At 45.0% G+C, this 19,132-nt stretch overlaps 1 protein-coding gene across 1 annotated transcript in view; it reads left to right on the top strand.

Annotated features, from left to right (window-relative positions):
- LOC144094490 (uncharacterized) overlaps positions 1-19,132 on the top strand; it is a 46,901-nt gene that overhangs the window by 20,262 nt on the left and 7,507 nt on the right. The window contains exons 10-17 of the mRNA XM_077628416.1: positions 1,074-1,146; positions 6,434-6,458; positions 7,448-7,548; positions 8,156-8,245; positions 10,864-11,451; positions 13,021-14,235; positions 15,274-15,505; positions 17,429-17,591. Coding sequence (XP_077484542.1) covers positions 1,074-1,146; positions 6,434-6,458; positions 7,448-7,548; positions 8,156-8,245; positions 10,864-11,451; positions 13,021-14,235; positions 15,274-15,505; positions 17,429-17,591 — 2,487 coding nt within the window. The remainder of the gene's footprint in view (positions 1-1,073; positions 1,147-6,433; positions 6,459-7,447; positions 7,549-8,155; positions 8,246-10,863; positions 11,452-13,020; positions 14,236-15,273; positions 15,506-17,428; positions 17,592-19,132) is intronic.

Here is a 19,132-nt window from a genome sequence, read left to right on the forward strand (position 1 = left end):
TTGGGCGAGGCGGTGGAGTTTGCGGCGGCGCAGCTGTGACGTCACGCGCGGCGCACCTGCGGCGAAACTCGCGCTTGCGCAGTAGGAGCAGAAGCCAAGACGGGCGAAATCGCGCAGGCTAGCGTAGTGTAGCTTTCGCTACAAAATTGGTTTGGTAAATAAAGAAAGATGTGAAGAGAAGGCGGCTGTGCCATGTCGGAATTTTCAACAGTGTTCTCGTCTGTGACTAGATCCGGAGTTCTGAAATAGAAATGGAAAGGGTAGAATGCACCTGCAAATAATTACTTTGCGTTAGCTATACATTTTTCTATAGTCATTTTTCGCGGCCTGCCGTGCCAAATTAATAAAATGTCCTCGCAGCCGTTGCACTCAAACTTTTCTTTAAGAACACAATTTCACAGGTTAAAGTCATGACTCACAGACCGCATTCCAAAGGAGACGAAAAGCAACAGCTCCTGATAATTCTGCGGTATGTGCTAAATTGTTCAAAGTCTCCTAAACAAATATGCTTTTCCCAAATGCGTGTTCCAAATCATATAGATGCGCCTTAGGGGGTTAAGACAGACAAAAGACGATCTTAGGAAAAACGGCTACTCTTCGAGCACAGTCGTCGAATAAAGGTTCCTCTCAGGGGTATCATGGAGCTTCAAATGCTCAGTCCTCATTTAGCATCAACACAAAACCGGGCAGATGAGGAGTGCCTTTTGATGAAACCACCGGTATGTGCTCGTTGATAACTGAAGCAGATCAAGCCAGTGGTGCTTTGTACAGTCGTCAGCAGGCTTGTCTGTATTGCTGGAACGGTGTGCTGAGCGCTAAACAAACTGAAATATTCTCTCGGCTGAGCTATTGCTGACACAGTGAAATTGCAAGGGCAAATTGTGTGTCTGCGCTGCATCTCTACAGCGCAAGCATTGTCTTTAGAAACGTATACCTGCTTAAAAATTTCCCTTCCTTTGAATGACAGGGTGGCGTTCAAGCACTCTGGACAGAGGAGTAGGATAAACTTTATTTTTAATAAACCTTCACGCGAGTTCTCCTCAGTCAAAGAGCCCTCTGACCTTCCCTTCCAGCCTAGAGAGTTCAACCACCTGACGCTGTTCACCAGCTCGTGTGCCCAGAAGAAGAGTCTCCCAGGAGGTTGGGGTGGGTGTGTGAATGGGCGGCACACAGATGGGATGTGGGCATGCTGAGATGCAGAGATAGAGCATGAGGTGGCTGGCTCTAGACGTACGTCCTAACGGCTTTACTTCAGTTTAGCGAGAGCACTCGCTCAAATGAGCCGCACGTCAGGCGTTACAGCGCTGTACTAAGCACGCCGTACTATAGTGCAGCCCGCTGCTGGATTTTTCGCTCTAGAAGGCTGCGAGAGCGGTAGTCCGCTGCTACTCTTCAATCAGTGAAAAGTTTCATTTAACTTCTCTTGAAGGGTTTAAGGTGGCTGGGCGTGCGCGTCCAAATTTACGCGCACGTTTCACTGCGAGTGAAGTTGAATAAACTCTATAAATAATGTGGCAGATAATATTTTCTAGCGCCGGGATTCTTTCATTTCCGAGGCGTGTTTGGCAGCAATTCAAAAAGTAATAAAACAAGAGTATAGATTTGTGAGTTTTCTTCGCGCCAGAAAAATGAAACTTTATATAGCAGACACCAAAATGTCAATAAATAAGCGGCGAGTTCTCCTTGTTTACTCTTCTCACACCATGCCCCTGTTTCATCCGTGTCGCGGCCAGAACACCTCAAGTGTACTTCAACCTGCAGTAACAGGCGTTTCTAGCATACCAAAGAAAATTAGCCTAGACGTATACAGGTTTACCAGACGCCCCCAGCGCATGTGCTGTGACATCGGTACGACAAGGCCGGGCCGCTTCGGGTGCGCCGCCGGTTTCTGGTAAAGCGGTACACACCTGCGCTAACAGTTCTGCGGTATGTTAAAAATGGCAACGAATCAACAGCCTGTTATAGGCCCTGTATTTATGGGCCCGAGCCCAACCCCGGCACGCATCTTCAAGCCCGAACCCGGCCCAGACGGCTTAAACAAAGGATTTTCACGCCCGGCCAAAGCAAGTCCGCTGGCTGCGCCGGGCCCGAGCTTTCGGGTCGGTCCAAGCCTGCGCAGTGGGATAAAAGTAATTACTTCCCAAATGATTGTAAAATGCTGAAGCATTATTCAATTACTTAGCGTGAGCGCATCAGTCGGTGTGGAATGTTCTTATTTATTGACTTTACACACCAGTAGAAAGTTTATTTTCATCCCAGATGGTTGAGTGCCGACAAATTTATCTTGCCTAATATCTTCTCAAATTCACCTTTTTAACTCTTGCCATAAACCTTTACTTCTCCTGTAATTTTCAGTTGCTAATTTAGGCGATGTCAGAAGATAAGTCCTGTTGTGATGGCACAAAATTAGGCTTATGGCACGGACCCTCAGCGCACTTTTAGTTTTTTTTAGTCCGATGTTTTAGCTAAGACGCTTGCAGATCCTCCTTTCACTGATGCCTTTTCGGCCCTTCCGGATGACAGCTCTGCACGCTGAAGAAAACAGCGACCCATTTGTGGTACGGCTTCCTTGCCTTGGGTATCGACACGGACGACTCGACCAACACGTGCGGCCGGGGCAGCTACGCCAGGCTGCGAAGCCTTCGCTGGTTGGTCAACTTCTTCAAGCAGAACTTCACTACAAGCGGCCAGTTCCAAGAGTGTATCAGAGGACCCCACTGAAATGCCGCGCAGAAAAGCGCGGCGAGGACATTTCTGCGAACGTTGAGTGCAGGGTATCAACGCGCTTTTTTTTTTACTCCTGTCTTATGTGATCCCCTCGTTCGTTTATTCTTTTTCTCTCTAGAATGACGACGATTCCTACGTTTACATAATAGATTACAATTAATATCTTCGTTAATATTAGGCGCGATATTGCATGAGGAATTTTAGCTTTAATGGATTAGAAAGCCACGGGAAGAGTGACAATGCCAGCAAAGAAAAAGAAGCATTGTATACTTCCCGATGTATTCTGCGCTAAAAATAGTGCACACGAATCGAGGGAATTGCGGAAATTGTCAATGAAAACGGAAAGTTGTGACTTGCGCAACTTACTTGCGCTGGTATCCTTTTTGATAGAGCAATAGCGCATTTATCTTACACGACATGCGTCTGACAACTCCACTGTCTCCTGTCTGCTTTGTTTTGTCGCTATTTTGCCCATGTATGTGCAGCTGCGCTACATATTTTTATTAATGCTTACTGCCACTAATCAATGCCAAGGGGGTGTTATTTTCTGCTCGGTTCCGGTGGGAAATAAAATTAACTGTGTCGATCTAATAGTGAGGCTTCTTTTGCCGAAATCGATGAGCAGATAATGCCGCAGTATATTTAAAGCTGAATTGAGCAGCTAACTGCCCTTCCATCATTCTGATGAGGTGTTGCATAATCTCAAATTACACTAATCGCAGACACTAATTCTAGCTCACGCTAGCGCGCAGCGCCTGCCTCATACTCATGAGCGTGACATCGGAGAGGCGCTGTAAGCCGACAGTGCTGCCAACATTAGTCATACATCTCCCTAACCAGTAAGCAACGATTGTCATTCTATACACGTTACATTTCTATTAATGTGAAAGTATTACACGTCTTCTTCGGGAGAAACACTTTGTCGCCAAAAAAGCTGCGTTATAAAAATGCCAAGGTCACCGAGGACAACCTTCACCAACTTAAGATACTAAGTATACTAGTTATCACCATTAGCAGTAACTGTAGACAAAGACTAACAATTAGGACCACTAATTGGAAATGAGCAGATTTAAAATAAATGCGGAATATAAAAATTTTGGGCGGGCCATCAATTTTTCGAGTTTTTCCGAGTCAGCGTTTCTAGGCTAGGCCCGAGCCAACCCCCCAAAATTTCTAAAACTGCTCGAAACAACAAATCCAAGCACCGACACGTAATTCAGAGCTTTCGCACTAAAAACGCAATTGCACTAATTGGCCCCGATACGTTTGACTGTTAGTAAAGCCACTGTGACGGCCGCCCATTGCTGTGTTGAGCCTGAGATGCTTGGGTATGTATGAATAATACGGACGGCCACCGCCAAACGAGGGCAGTTTCTGGCGCTAAAATCCTGAGGCCCTTCCTCCTTCCTTTGATGCATTGGGTCCGTTAGCGCCATGGAGGACGGGAAGTTGAGGAAAGGCCCTCAATATCCGAGCTGCATGCCAAAAAGTGCACCGGAAGTCACGTAGGAAGAGTTTAGCCGAAGCGCAGCCAATAGTAACGTTGGATGCAGCTGCGTCGTCTGCCGCATTTTCTGCTCTGCATGCGCAAGTGCTCTGAGACGGCGGCCAACTAGGGGGCTGAGGGCGATGTAGCTCTCACGTCCGGCGTTAAAAAGCGTGACGTAACAGCCTCTTTAGAATTCTTTCCTTCCTGCATGGCTAGCGCGAAATCCCTCGGGACCGTCACCATCATGGAGCTTTTCTTCCTCCTTGGTCACCATCAAAAAATTTGTCGAGCTAGGTTTGTCCCTCATGATAAGCGGAGGTTGAACAAAGCGCATACAATGCGCAGAAGCGGAGGCTTTCAACTTTGTTAGGCGTTCTCGGTGCCGTACCGACCATCCTAGCAAATACGGCATAGCACATGGCAATTATCCATATGGTATAACGCGGTTTATTATATCAATGTACTCTTGAGAAAACTTTAGTACGCCTTGTATTCCTGTATGAAATATTGTTGAAAATCCGCGCTTGTGCGCATTTCGCGCGTGGTAGAGTGGAAGCATTATCGTCGTTTATTTTTCGTGTTCATTCAGGATTTTTCTTCTTTGTTATTTGGTACACTTCAACGTATCCCTGTGTGACCATGCATAGCCTAAGTTTGTATGTAGGTTCTGTCTCTCATAGAGAAGGTAGGGCGGCGGTAGAGAGCAAATTAAAAAGGCTAAATCTGCTACATCTTTGCTTCCGGAAAGCCGTAAACTTCTAAGAGTTCTTCCTTTATCGGTTATTAAATAATTACCCGCTGAGCGAGGGAGAGCAGGAGGTGAAAAAGCTGAAAAGAACAAGTGATCGCATCATTCACATGGAATGGGAAATGAATACCAAACTGACTCGAAATTATAATGGCACTATTGCTCACGAAACGGAAGCATAATCCCGAGAACAATGTCGTGAACAATAAAATTGTAAAGATAGAAGAACCGACGATTGAGCGGCGAGACCTAATGCTGTTCAGCTTAAGCGCAAATTTCATCAGGAATTTAACAAAAGTGCTACAGAGGCCGCAAGATCCAACGCAGTGCATGAATAGTGGCACCGGCAACCAATTTCAGGCTCAATTACAAAATGTTTTAATTATCATCATTAGAAGCAAGAACAATAAGAATATCTGCTATGGAAATTTTCTTGACTATGCCACTACACCTTGGCCAATCCCCCATGTGGGTACGTGCTACGTTTTAAGAGGAAGAAGAAGAAAAAGAAGAACAAAACACTGTCTCGTTCTTCCTGCTCGTGCTAGAGAAGAAGTTCCGACTGCTCCTGCGCGGATGTTTCTTAGCTGCAGCTGCAGATCAGTCCTTGGCCGATCCCCCAGTGTGGGTATGTGCCATCTTTTGATAGGTTAACAACAACAGATCAGTCCCTGCCATTTCGACATTTCCATCAAAGACTGAAGGCGGAGGGTGAGTCAGTCATGCTGCATTTTATGACGCCTTTCACAAGTCTAGGACGGCAAAGGTTGTATGGAACGCAGCCCCGTAGTCCTCCCAACCTCTACGCTAACCATTTTCGCAATTCAATATTACTCTTGCGTTCATTAAAGGCCACTAAATAATAATTGGTTTTTGGGGAGCGGAGATGGCGCAGTATCTGTCTCATATATCCGCGGACACCTGAACTGCGCCGTAAGGGAAGGGATAAAGGAGGGAGTGAAAGAAGAAAGGAAGAAAGAGGTGCCGTAGTGGAGGGCTCCGGAATAATTTCGACCACCCGGGGATCTTTAACCTGCCCTGACATCGCAGAGCACACGGGCGCCTTAGCGTTTTGCCTCCCTCCATAAAAACGCCGCCGCCGCGGTCGGGTTCGAACCCAGGAACTCCGGATCAGTAGCCGAGCGCCAGTAAATACCTACTCTATTTTTTGTGTAGGTCTTCTTCCTTTAGAACGGTTGATACGTTCGGATCTTCTTAGTAATAATTGCCGTCATCGTCGCATTAGTCTTAGTGTATATAGTAACCGAACTCTATCGCCTTTTGGATATTTGGCGGTGGTGCAGAAAGACAACGCCTTCGTGCTCTTGTTTCAGAGATTCTTGCTGGGATGACGGCGGAGAGCTTTTCGAGAGCTATGAAAGGTAGGCATCTTTAGGACTGTATTAAGTTTTCGCACTTTCTGAAGAAGCTAATAAACGTAATGAGCATGGCTGTTTTGCTTTCCACAGCTGTCATGGGATCCCTGAAATCGGAGTAAGTACACTAAAAGCAGCAGGGGAGTGAAGTAGTAGATGTTAAGAGCGAAAACTTATTTCTGAGACCCGCTGACTGTTCATGTCGGCAGGCACTTCTGGCACTGTCACAACGCTCCGCTATTTATATTCATTTGCACTAGCTGTATGTTTATTGGTTCCCAGCACAGCTTGGAACTGTACGTATTTACATGTCAGTAACGGTAGTGATAACATCATGCGAATCGTTTAGGGCGTTCATTGACACGCTAACGTCTCGGGGGAAGCGCACGGGTTGTTTTTGGCGTAAGCTGCGCCACTATAATTACGAAACGCGACCTATTTCCTTATCGCCGCATAGATTGGGTCATTGTGATTTCCAGCTTGCTTCTTGTGCTGGCCTAAAAGCGATAGAAGCTCTGGAAGTGAAGTCACTAATAAACTGAGTCTTCATATGCGAGGCCCCGTATATCCCCACCCCACCTCTCAGAGAGCTTCTCGGTAATTCTACTGTGCGTTGCAGTATCCATGACGCAACATTTAAGGCAAACATCGATAATCCCATCTAATCTTCGGTCAGCGCAAGCTGGAAAAGTTTGGCTGTACTTTCAACTATCAGCAATCAACGCAAAAACGGTAGACGCAAGTGCCGCCGCCGACAGCCAGCAAAAATGGGCAGCACCAGGAGCATGCACCGGAAGAGCAGCTGATCGTGCTTACAGCGCATGCGCCTTTGCCGCCGATTCTCGTCGGCTGCGACGCCCTCTCCTGTTCCCTTTCACACTGCTTCTACCAGCACATCGGCGCAAAAAAAAAAAAAAATCAAACTGCCTTATTTTTATCATGTTGTCGCCAGACAGCTTCCATTATTCATTGAGTGCTCCGATAAACTAACACAATCACTGTAAAGTAGGAAGTACTTTCAGGTTGCTTGAGAGTTCTTTCTCTAAGTTTGCGACTTTTTGGAGGCGTGTGACACTTAGCAGAGAATTATTGAACTTATCTGCGCAGATCGTCTCAGAATGTGTGGAGGACGTTACTGCCTCCAGCAATCATCATCATGCTGTTCGGACTACTACTCGCATTCTTCGTCATCTTGAGCCGGAAAGAAGGTTTGTCGCGTTAACGCTCAGCCACATTCAGTGAGCTTCACGGGGATTTCTTATCGTGCAGTAACCCTTTTAGCAGTAGTCTAAATCAAAGCGCGGACATTTCTGCGATGTAATCAAAAGTGCACGTCCAGTTCCAACGTGCACATGTAGCATTGGTTTCTAAAATCATACAGAAAGTACGCTGCCTTCGTCTGAAGTTATTAGTCTGCTATTATTTTTTTTAGGATTCAAGATCATCAGATGGCATTTCCTGAACTCGCTAAAGCGCGAAATATATTGACATTGGCGTCGCGAATGTTTTACTCATTTTTTATTTAAGAAATGCTGCTGATATGACACTATGTGTGTGCTAGCATTTTTCGATATATTCCTGAGTTTTCCGTAATTACATTGCCTCTCTGCAATACAGTAAACGGTGGTCATTACCAGTTATTTTCTGGCACCAACAAGCAAAGCAAGAACATAAATCGGCTGAACAGAGCGAGTGGGGAACGAAACGCTCTTGCTTTTTAGCAGCACTTGTGGCGTTGCTCAATTGCAATTAGAGCTGTTTTGCTATGTGAAGGTTTTGATTTGAGGCCGGACTTAGACGGTGTCACATTTGCAGGACCTTCACACCGGTGGAAAGGGGCCATTGCACTCACTCTATTCGCGATGGTCATCCTCCTGTCTATCTTCTTCAAGGTTTCCGGAATAGGTGAGCCTGCAGTAGCCGCAGTATATGTTGTGAGCTCTCTGTGGTTTAATTGAAGAGTGTGAAGGGTATCGCACGGCTTGTAGCTTCGAGGTTGTTCATTATGCCACTTAATTAAATACTGCGTCAAGTCCTTCTCGACCACAACTTGTTTTGTTTCAATTGTCCGCCACTGGTCTCATGAAAAGTGAGTATTGAAAAGCAATATACGCGAAAGCAAGGGCACTCATGTGCTCTGGTTTTAGCAGTCCCCGCATGTCAACTACAGTCTGTCATAATCAGCAAATAAAGGCTTACGAATGTGATCGATCGTAGTCAGCATGCGGGGCAACTATGACTAGTGTATGTCAGGATAGGGCAAACGTGTACAGATCGTAGCATGTCATTATTGTCTGCTTGTACTATAAGCTGTGCTACGACACATGTTTTTGCAGTCCTTCAGTATCATACACTTATCCATATCAAGCGAACAAATAGCTCTAGCTTCCACTTCACAGCACGTGTGATCCGGCTTTCAGCGCTCATCAACGTTACGGCAGGAAGACATATATACGTTCTCACTGCGAAAAATTGACTCACTATGTGATACTACTCTACCTTTCCGACGTTCTACTTTGTGTTTTGAAAAACCTTTTCCTGCATCTCCCATATAATGGATGCTCATACTTTTTCACTCGCCATTTCGGTCAGCAGGTCACGTGCTCTTTACCTGACGTGCAATAATGCAGCATATGAAATAAGCGGTAAAAAACGTTCTAAATATTAATTAGTACGTTAGAGATTAAGGAAATAATAATCATATCAAAAGACGTCCTAATACAGGGTGCAGTTTTCTGTCATGTTTTCCAAAGTCCTCACTCACGCAAATTCTTTTTATCTTTTCGTTGACAATCTAGGTAGAATTCCTGATTGATATCGTTATAAAAACTAGCTTGACAAAATGTTTTAGTGCAAAACCAATACTTCACAACGAATTCTGAAAAATATGATGTGACTGGAACCTCTACATTTGACCTTAGACCTTTAACCTTTGAGATGAAATTATTTGGATACGGTGTGGCTAGGGAACGGTCGCGTAATACGAAAGTTTAACAGAATATAACTTAGAGCACACTGTAAGGCAATGTCTATGCAAGAGTAAAGCGAATCCGAAGGACAATTCTAGACATTGTTTGGGCAATAGTAAGGCTATTTCGAAACAATGATTCTGCACGTCATATTCGGTTTAACGGCTTTAAAACTCTGTCAATTTTTTTTCAGTTCCGGAGGTGATATTTTACACGCTGCGCGGACAAGGCCAGATTCTTGACCATAATTAACAAGTCGAAAACCTTGTGACCATGTACTACATCCGTCGCCTTAGTCGCATATCTCAGCTTTCAAATGAGTGCAGAGTCGGCAGAATATTTTATCGCTTTTGGATGTGTAATGGTATTTTAGGAGGTTATATTTTATGGCATTATACAGAATGTCCGTGAAAACTGCCGAGTTGCAGGGTGGCAAATTCGTGGTCACGGTAATGCAAAAAACAACAAAAATAGGGCACCAGAAACTAGAACATTGTTACGAGGTGGCAAGCCAAGGGAAGCACGACATGATGACAGAATGAAGATATGATTTAATGGCTCAAGGGCCTAGCGCGAGCACTCCGTCCCGCAACACTGCCCTCTTCGTCTTCATAACTTGACCCCGGTCCTCAGAGCGATCGTCCCGATCGATTGCTTGAATTTCGAATGGTGAGGTGACGATGAGGATGATCAGGAAGGATAGAAGAAGATGAAAGGCTTGCCACGAAGATGGAGATGATCTGGTGGGCGGTTGCCCCCGGAGCTTCAGGTCCAGCGGTCGGTCACCCACAGCCGAAGGTCAAGGGTTAAGGAATCGCAGCACAGCCTGGGCGGGGGTGCCGTCTTGGTTCGGGTCGTAGTCGGGTCATCGTACGGCAGGTCCTGGTCGTCGTGTCTTGTGTTCGGGGCTGGGGACGGGGCGGGGGAAAGCGGCTGGTCGGTTCTGGTCAGTTCGAGCTGGGGTTGAGCCGGGCGGCGGAGCCCAGGTTCTCTAGGCCGACGACGAAGGCGAGCAGAAGGCGGCGATGCTCCGGGGACTAGGATGACGATGAGTACCCAGCACCTCACACCAAATGTTACGTGGTGGCAAGCCAAGGAAGGCACGACATGATGACAGAATGAAGATATGATTTAATGGCTCAAGGGTCTAGCGCGAGCACTCCGTCCCGCGCCACTGCACTCTTCTTCGTCTTCATAACAATATATTTGAATTTTGCTCCAAAAATTATGATCCAAATTTCAATCAAGAACCTGTGTGCATGAAAAACACGCCTCTTTCCGCGATTAATTTCTCTTCATTTTTTGCGTTTAATAATTATTGCGTAGTATTCAATATTCACATTTTCTTACCCGGTACGAATAATCAAGAAAATCCAAAATATTTCTAGGTGGTTTTGATATTGCTAGGCCGGCTACCTAGTGGCAGACAGGTGCCCAACCTGTGCCTGTATCATTCTATTTCTCTTTATTTTACTGCATTATATACGAGCGATTTGAAAAACTTTAGAAGTTGGAAGCGAAGTTAAAACTGTTCTTCCCAACTTTCTCCTGCAGGCCAGTCCTGGCTTGAGCAACAAAACAACACCGACTACCCCGACGACGACGTGCCAGACCGGCCACTGAAGAGCAACACGCAACAGCGTACTACCCCAAAGGAGGTCACTCTAAAGCCAAAACCAACATCGGCGCTCACAACCAATGCATCGCGAAATGCCGACACGTCGTCAAGTACCGTTGTATTAGCAACAACAAGCGAGCCCCAAACAGTCACCTGGTCTAAAGCTGATGCGCTAACGCCGAAGCCCACGTCAGCACTGACCGTTCATCCCTCAAAGATATTCGCGGATACTACGACAAATGGAGCTACGAAGACACCCATGAAGACTGATACAAAAACAACCCTGGAGACTGTCATGAAAACCCCATGTACTGCCATGAATATTTCCAAGAATACTGCTACAAAGACTGCTGCGAAGAGTCAGACGACGACTTACACAAATACAATCGCAGTGACACCTCAGATGAATCTCACGAGACCTGACAAGAAAAATGCTACGAAAGCTTCTACGTTAACCTCCATGAAGACAGTCGCGAAGACAGCAACAATCATTACCCCGGAAATTACAGAGCCGACCACCAAAAGTGAGTTATTTTTTTATAATACTTTTTGTCCATGGAAGCAACAGCACATAATGTGCTGAATAGGAATGTTGAGTTGTTAAACTACAACACGGGCAGGAGAGACATTAGTGTTCGACTTAAATTTTGTTGAGCGCAGGAGGAATTTTACTGAGCCATCATGCCACGAGCACCGACATTATACCTAGGATTGCGCGGTGAACGAGAACGTGAAGAAAGATGGAAATAGTATTAAGGTTCATTTTATTGTTGCAATTTTATAGATAGCATAAAAGTTATATAGTGGGAGGCCACCTTTTCTGCAACTTGCGCTGGGACCTCCCGAGTGACAGAGACCCGAGGAGGAACACACTGCTCTGATAACATCATACAAAGCGCTTGCCGCAGGTAGTTAATGCAAGCGTTATAACTCGTTGACCTCGGAAGGTGCACTAACACACTAACTTGTAACTGCGACGTAATGTGGAAAATATCAGTTAGATATTCGTCGTCTTTATTAATGCGTCCTTAAAAGCACCCAACAGTCGCTACGTTTGGCTCCAGACGACCTAAATCTAAGGCATCTTTGGGTGTTGAACGTGTTTTCTGCATCACACATTTACGCATCCGAGCGTAAGTAACAAACTGTAAACAAGTTTTTCTGCGTCATTCAAATAAAATACGCTATAAAGTAAAACAGTTTACAATGTAGCTTAGGTATTTTTAATTACCGCCAGTTGTCTTCACCCTTCGCAAGCGTGCATTATCGCTTTGTGTGTGTACGCTGTTTTAAGCAAGCCCAGCAGCAAGTTTCTGTATGAGTGCACACTGGTGCTCTTACTCTACACAAGGACTGACCTCATCAGCGTTGTAGGTTCAATAACTATGTAATGATGTATCAGCAAAATTAGCACGTCCCTTTGGCAGGAGCTAGTAACGTTGCTTATGCTTTTTATTTTCGAGCCTGAATTGTATCTTAAAAGGTTGTACAGCGCGAATCAAAATGAACAGGAGAAATTGAAACGGAAACGACGCCATGGACGCCTTTGATGTTTTCGTTTCGGTCTCCTTTGCTGTCTGATTCGCACAGACCTGCCCTTTATATAAATGAATAGCCTGCAAGAATGTTCTAGAATTTGAAAGAGGCCGCTGGCTGTTTAAGGGCAGCTCGCAAAAAAAAAATCAAATATTTTGATGACTTGATTCCCGAGGCATTAACTAGAAGCACTGTATCTCTACTTTACAAACTGCACCTGGCTGCTCTCTTTTATATAGAATAGTATACGCGTGAATTAACTGGACTGAAAACAAACAATATGGTGTCGGGGTTTTCCCGGTTAACACAACTTAATCATTGTTGAAAACATGGACTTCTCTCCATCTGACAGCCTTGCCCTTATATTGCAGAGAATAATCAAAAGCCAACTCTTCTCTGAGGCGTAGTTGCGGGAAAACTGTCCCGAATAATTGTTTCTAAGCGCGCTTCTCCTAGCCTTCTTTCCTTCATAGTGATTAACATTTCATTCGGCATAGTTATGCGGGCTCGTAATCTAACACCCTCGCAATCTCTTTTACCCGACTCTAACCCTGCAGGCAGGAACCAGCCCACAAACGGCACCGACAGCACTGAAGCGAATGTGACGAAGGAGGGGTCAAAAAGCGAAGAGCAGAGGCCCACCACGCTAAGTGTCGCGCGGACGCCTGCGTTCACATCGCCCACAGTAACCCGCATATCACAGAATGCTAATGCATCGTCAACAACACACTCGTTGAATACAGTCAGCGAGTCACTAGCAGCCAACATTTCCTATTCTGATAAAGCACTTCCAAAGCCCACGGCTCCAGTGATCACTACGCTCGCCTCGAAGACTTCCACGAATACTGCCACTAGAGCTGACACAAGCATCACAACAAATTCCGCGACAAACACTTTCGAGCAATTCTCCATGAAAACCATCACGAAGCTTGTCACACAGCCTTCTATGAATACTGCCACGAAAACTTCGAATGCAACGTCATACACTGCGATGAAGACATCAGCAAACACTGCCAAAACAACTACTAATAATAATGCCACATTAACTTCCACGAAGATTTCCAAGACAAAGACTTCCACGAAAACCACAACTAGGACTTCCACGAAGACCTCCACAAACCTTGGTACGAACACTTCTACAGAAACCACCGCCAGTCCCTTCACGAAGACATCAAAGAAGGCTATCACTAAAACCACCTTGACTTCCACAAAAGTCTTCACGAATACCCCCACGGTTACTAGCGCAAAGGCTTCAACGAAAAACTCCACGAAAACTGCCACGAAGACTTCTACGAAGGTTTCAACTTTCACGCAGGCTTCCATAAAAACTTCATCCCCAACTTCGGCAAAAACTACCACAAAAACTTCTATGAACACTTCTACGAAGACTTCTGTGCATGTTTTATTGAACATTACCACGAAAATCACCCAGAAGGCTTCCACAAAGACTTTCGGAAAGAATTCCACGAAGTTCACGATAATTGTCACTAAACCTACAACGAAGACATCTGCAAGCACGTCCGTGGTGGCCACCACGAAGCCTTCCACAAAGTCTGTTAGTGATGCCACCTCAAACACCTTCACACAGACATCCACGAAGGTTGCCACGAAGTCCTCTTCGAAGACTCCCACTACGAACTCCACATTTACTGCCAAGAAGACGTCCGATAATACTGCCACAAAAATTTCAGCAACGACTTCCCTGAAGACGTCCACAAAGACTTCCACGAGACTCCCCGCAAAGACTTCCACGAAGACTACTACGACTGAGAGTAAGAATTTTCTCATTTGTTTTCTTGAATGGTCAAAAGTCTCAAAAAACGTTTTCGTGTTATGGATACTTTATATAAGCAGGCCTGCTGGAAATTCCATTGCAGTTTTGATCAAACTGGTTTTTGCAATGCTTCTGAAGCTAGCTCACAGCAGCTATCGCCGAAGTATACTAGCTACTATGGAAGACAGGAAAGAAATAGAATGTAAACGTTTACTGCATTACTTCACTCTCTTTTAAGAGATATTACTTCTAGAATGTTACCCGTGGTGTGCGTCAGTGTTGGCACTGCTACCAAAACAGTACAGGAAATGTTGTTTGCGACCACGTTCGGGGTCGTTTTACTTGCGCGATAGGAGCAGCCAAGGTCTAACTACAAATACGTGGCAAAAAAGGCAATTGGTCCTGGTTCTCAACGTCAGTGATATTTATTATCTCGGTAGGACGTAAAAAATTGACATAAAAATAACTGCGGCATCCCTTCGCTTTGAGTTGTTACAGTGGGGAGCCTCTAGCCGCGCATAATTATCACGGACCTTCTGACGGATAAATAAAAGTGGTGTCATTTGGAAAGTGAACACGTTTTGGTATTCCAGCTGAAATAAAGTTTGGGGTAGAGTGTACCTTACAGAGAAATCTAAGACCATCCTCACACATCAGTTTTCATTCCTTCACCGTCTAAGTCACTGCAGGAAAATGACAGTGGGGCACCAAAGTCACAAGCAACCCCAAACTATAGATGCTTGTCGCACATCATGCTTTTGCAGCCGATTGTTCAAAAATCTCAAAGGCTGATCGATAAACTGTCGTGCCACGACTGAAACTACAACGCCTAACTTTTACTATTCCAGCACTGTGGCTGGACTAGCGTTCTTGGAAGAAACCTTGCATTCCGCCCTGAACAGCGCATTCAACTCAAGCGTTGTAACAACGGCTGTGTCTCATTTCTATCAAGACGCTGTAGACATAGCACTTCGTGTGCCTTATATTTTGTACCGCATTCAACAAAAAGCAATGTCCCATGCTCTTTGTCACTCAGGTGAACCCCAGCTTAAGCAGTCCCTCCTTTGTACAGTCAACCACTTCGTGAAACCCAGTATGGTTCCTCCGGACGATGGGCTGTGCGACATTACACTCTACGATTCATTCTTCAAGAACGGAACCTATAACCTTGGCCCCCCATACGATGACAGCTTCCAGCACTTCCTCGAATTCGCAGCTCAGCACGTGAAGACGGAGTATGGGGCGGCATTTGCCTACGCTTACAAAGAGTAAGACACATTTCATCCACGATCTCGAAGCAACGCGAACTGAACAGACTTGCTACCGTCACTAAATGTTACGACTTAACTGACCGCACTAGGAAAAAAATCACCGAAGGATTACTAATGTGTAACGCAAATGTTTGAGCATTAGCTGCGGTATGAAAGCAAATAGTTTTTTTTCAGAAACAATGTTTTTTTCTTGCAAAGTGAGACAGATAGAAGTGAGTCCGGAATTTCCCAGGACTGCACTAATACTCTGAAGTGAATCTCTAAGTGCCGCTTACAGCACTGACAGCTGACCTGTGCCTTAGTTTACAGACACGCTGGTTAGAGCGCACGTACTTTTTACTTGAAAGCCTGGGTTAACAAAACACAAAGCACTTTCGCAATCTGAGGTGTTCGAAACTGGGTTTGTCCCAGAAAGGACTCAGCAGGGTTTACGGACTCTCTTCCAAGCGCACACCCATAAGAAAGCCGGCCGCAGGGCCGGAGCACATTTGTACCTATTCTTGGCTGGCAATCGGTTTCGAACCAACCACCTCCCACAGCTGATGCGGGCGCTTAAGACACTAGGCCCTCGTCGCCTCTAATCCCCCTTTCCATCTCCACTGTGCCTTTTCCTCCTGTTTCCTAAAAGAGGTGATTGGAATGGCAGTCGGTGCGTGCCTGCGTACAGGCTGGGCAAAGCGTCTATACGAGAAGGTTGGTTGGTACGAGGCCCTAGCCACGTCGAAATGCAAGCTACTTCGCATGGTCGGTGGTGAACCAATGGCAGCGACTGGAGGAGTTCGAATACCAGTCACGTGTTATGACTTGTTCCTCGGCCGGTCAGCTATAGCATGCGCCATCCACCCAGTCTTCACCGGCCCTTCTGCGCTGCTACCACTTTCAGGCATGCGCACACAGCAACAAGTGCAGTTGAGTCCATTCTACGGTCTTGCGTTACGGTCGCTTCGTTGCTGCATCCTTGCTGCTTCTTCGAGGATCGGAAGCTTCGAGATGTTTTACCGTACTAGTTCAAAAACGCGGATCATCATGCAAGATGGCGGAGTGTTTGCTATGTTCTGCTTCAACCGGGAAAATAAAGGTAGTCAGCGTCGCAATAACACAGTCGTTCCTAACGAACTAGATCAATTTCCTTAAAACTGGAAAGTTGTGCTTGAAAATCAGGCTGTTAAATAGGCCATCATGGCCATCGCTGAAGACAACAGCAGGGCAAGGACGATACATTTTTGAGGTTATTAGTGGACGTATAAACGCCAAGAAAAGAACAAGGGCCTTCGGAGAGCGTCCCACGCAGATGAAGAAACGCTAATTAAGTAGTTCGTTGCTCCGTCTCACAACAACCTTGGCCCAGGAACGGCCGAAGATCCTCTCGAACACCCGAAATATAACAGGAATCTAGACTTGCTACGGGTCCGAGTTCTGTATTTTTAATATTAAGATTTTAATGTTTTTTTATGAATCCAATAAAACACAGCATTGTATTGGATTTGTAGAAATGCGTCGTTTAGTTACAGCTCGCCTGGTAAGCTGTCGCCTGGACTGACATTGGGCATGAAATTACGCCGTGTCTATTCAAACTACAAGCCCATTACTCTAAAAGTATTCGAAAAGTTTAGAATATATTCACTTCGCTTCGAACAATTTTCAACATGCACTATGTGACACCGCTCGACGAATGGACCAGAACGATATTTGTGTTACTGTTCGAAAATTTCGAGTACTCGCACGCACTTATCTCTGTCTCTTTGCTTCTCAGAAATGCATTCTGGAGGCTGTGTCGGTATACGCAGTTCTATGATCTTACTCTCGCTCTTGTGAACACGCTACCTAGTTAGGCCAAATGATCATTTAAGGGCTCATAAATCTTGACCATAAGAAAGCACAGTACGCAGGTGCTAATTTGGCTTCCGGCTTGGTTTTCAGGATAACAGATCCTATTGCAATTGCGCTTAAGGAAAATCCTTCCAAGGTGCAGGCTGATTTGATAAATCTCTGGAAGCACAAAATCTCGCACTTCGGATGCGTCGACATCGGTCACGTCTACGTCCACGTGGACCGCATGGAACGAGTGGTGAAAGTCCTGAAGGTAAAACAGCACTTTGAAGTGTTTTAGAAAGCACGGTAGGATATAACTCAAAAATGAAAACAAATTTTTCGCGATATGAAATTGCCGCTTTCTGGAAAGTGTTCAATCACTCATTATCGCGCAAAAAAAAATGTTTTTCTTTGCGAAAATGACCGGTTTTAAAATTTATGTGTGGTGCGTATTTCTGTTGTCTTGAAAAAAAAAAACAAAGCAGCTACACTAATTTTATACATGCTCATCAAGATACAAGTAAATGTTTGCAAGCATTTTGGATTTAGCCATAGTCAATTGGTTACTCTCGCACTGCTTAGGCGAGATCTCGCGAGCAATACTCCTGAACCTGTTTTTGTGTCCCTTAGTTCATCGCCCGGTATTTTGCGCTTCCTAGTTTACAACATGCATCACCAACTAGCTCGGCAGCTTGCTCTCCTGAAATACTGGTTTCTTTCTGACTATCGTGCTTGAGTTTAACACTTAATGGAATTTCTAACGCGGAGGAAGTGATTGTAAAAGCATTGATTCTGCATCAGTCAGTCTATGTTTCCCATCACGCTATCAGTCAGTCTATGTTTCCCATCACGCTATCAAGTCTGTGCAACGCTGTCCGACGCTGGAGCAGCGTCTGAATGGTCGCTAGCGCCTACACGACTTATTGTTCACCAAAGCTCTCACTGTCGGGAATCCACACAGACGAGTTAAAGGTGACATACTGACAGTGGCTTTACACTTTTTCAAAAGGTAAAATAAAAGCTTCCACTTGAAGACACAAAATGTACATCGATCTTCAACAATTTTCAGGAGAAACGATCTCTGAAGGACCTTCTTAAAGATCGTCTGATGATGATTACTTTTTATGACGGCAGCTTTACTCGAACAGACATTTTGGTGTCATTTGGGGTTTCACCAGGATAATTCACGGTGCTTTGACGATTTTTCAGGCGGACAGCCGATGACTTTACTTTGCAGAAAGTGTTATAAACCTTACAATAAATGCTGCCCGGAAAGCAAGGCAAAAATAAAGGATACGTATAATTACTGGGGGAATGACTGCATAGCTGGTGGCTATTGAAGTCATAATCAACACGCATTTATTGAGTACAATTTTTTAATGGAGCTCTCATCCGTATTAAAGACAACTGTCTCAAAAAATAAAATTTAGCCCTCCACTACTGCTCCTCTTTCTTCCTTTCTTCTTTTACTCCCTCCTTTATCCCTTCCCTTACGGCGCGGTTCAGGTGTCCAACGATATATGAGAGATACTGCGGTATTTCCTTTACCCAAAATCCAATTATTATTCAACATTTGCACCTTTGTCTCAGGAACCGCAAGTGCTAAAAACCTTTCACCAAGAGTCTACTAACTAGAACATGGAAAGAACGAAAGGAATTTTGTTTAACAGGGTGTTCATTTTCTATTTCGACTTGAAAGCTTGGCAGTTTCAGTAAAAAATGCATAAAGAAGCAATATTTATTAAACAATATTTCTAGTTCAGTAGGGAGTACATTTAGAGCTGATTACAATGACATCAATATGAATGCTTT

The sequence above is a fragment of the Amblyomma americanum genome, chromosome 6 (assembly GCF_052857255.1).
Source record: "Amblyomma americanum isolate KBUSLIRL-KWMA chromosome 6, ASM5285725v1, whole genome shotgun sequence".
NCBI classification, from domain to species: Eukaryota; Metazoa; Arthropoda; class Arachnida; order Ixodida; family Ixodidae; genus Amblyomma; species Amblyomma americanum.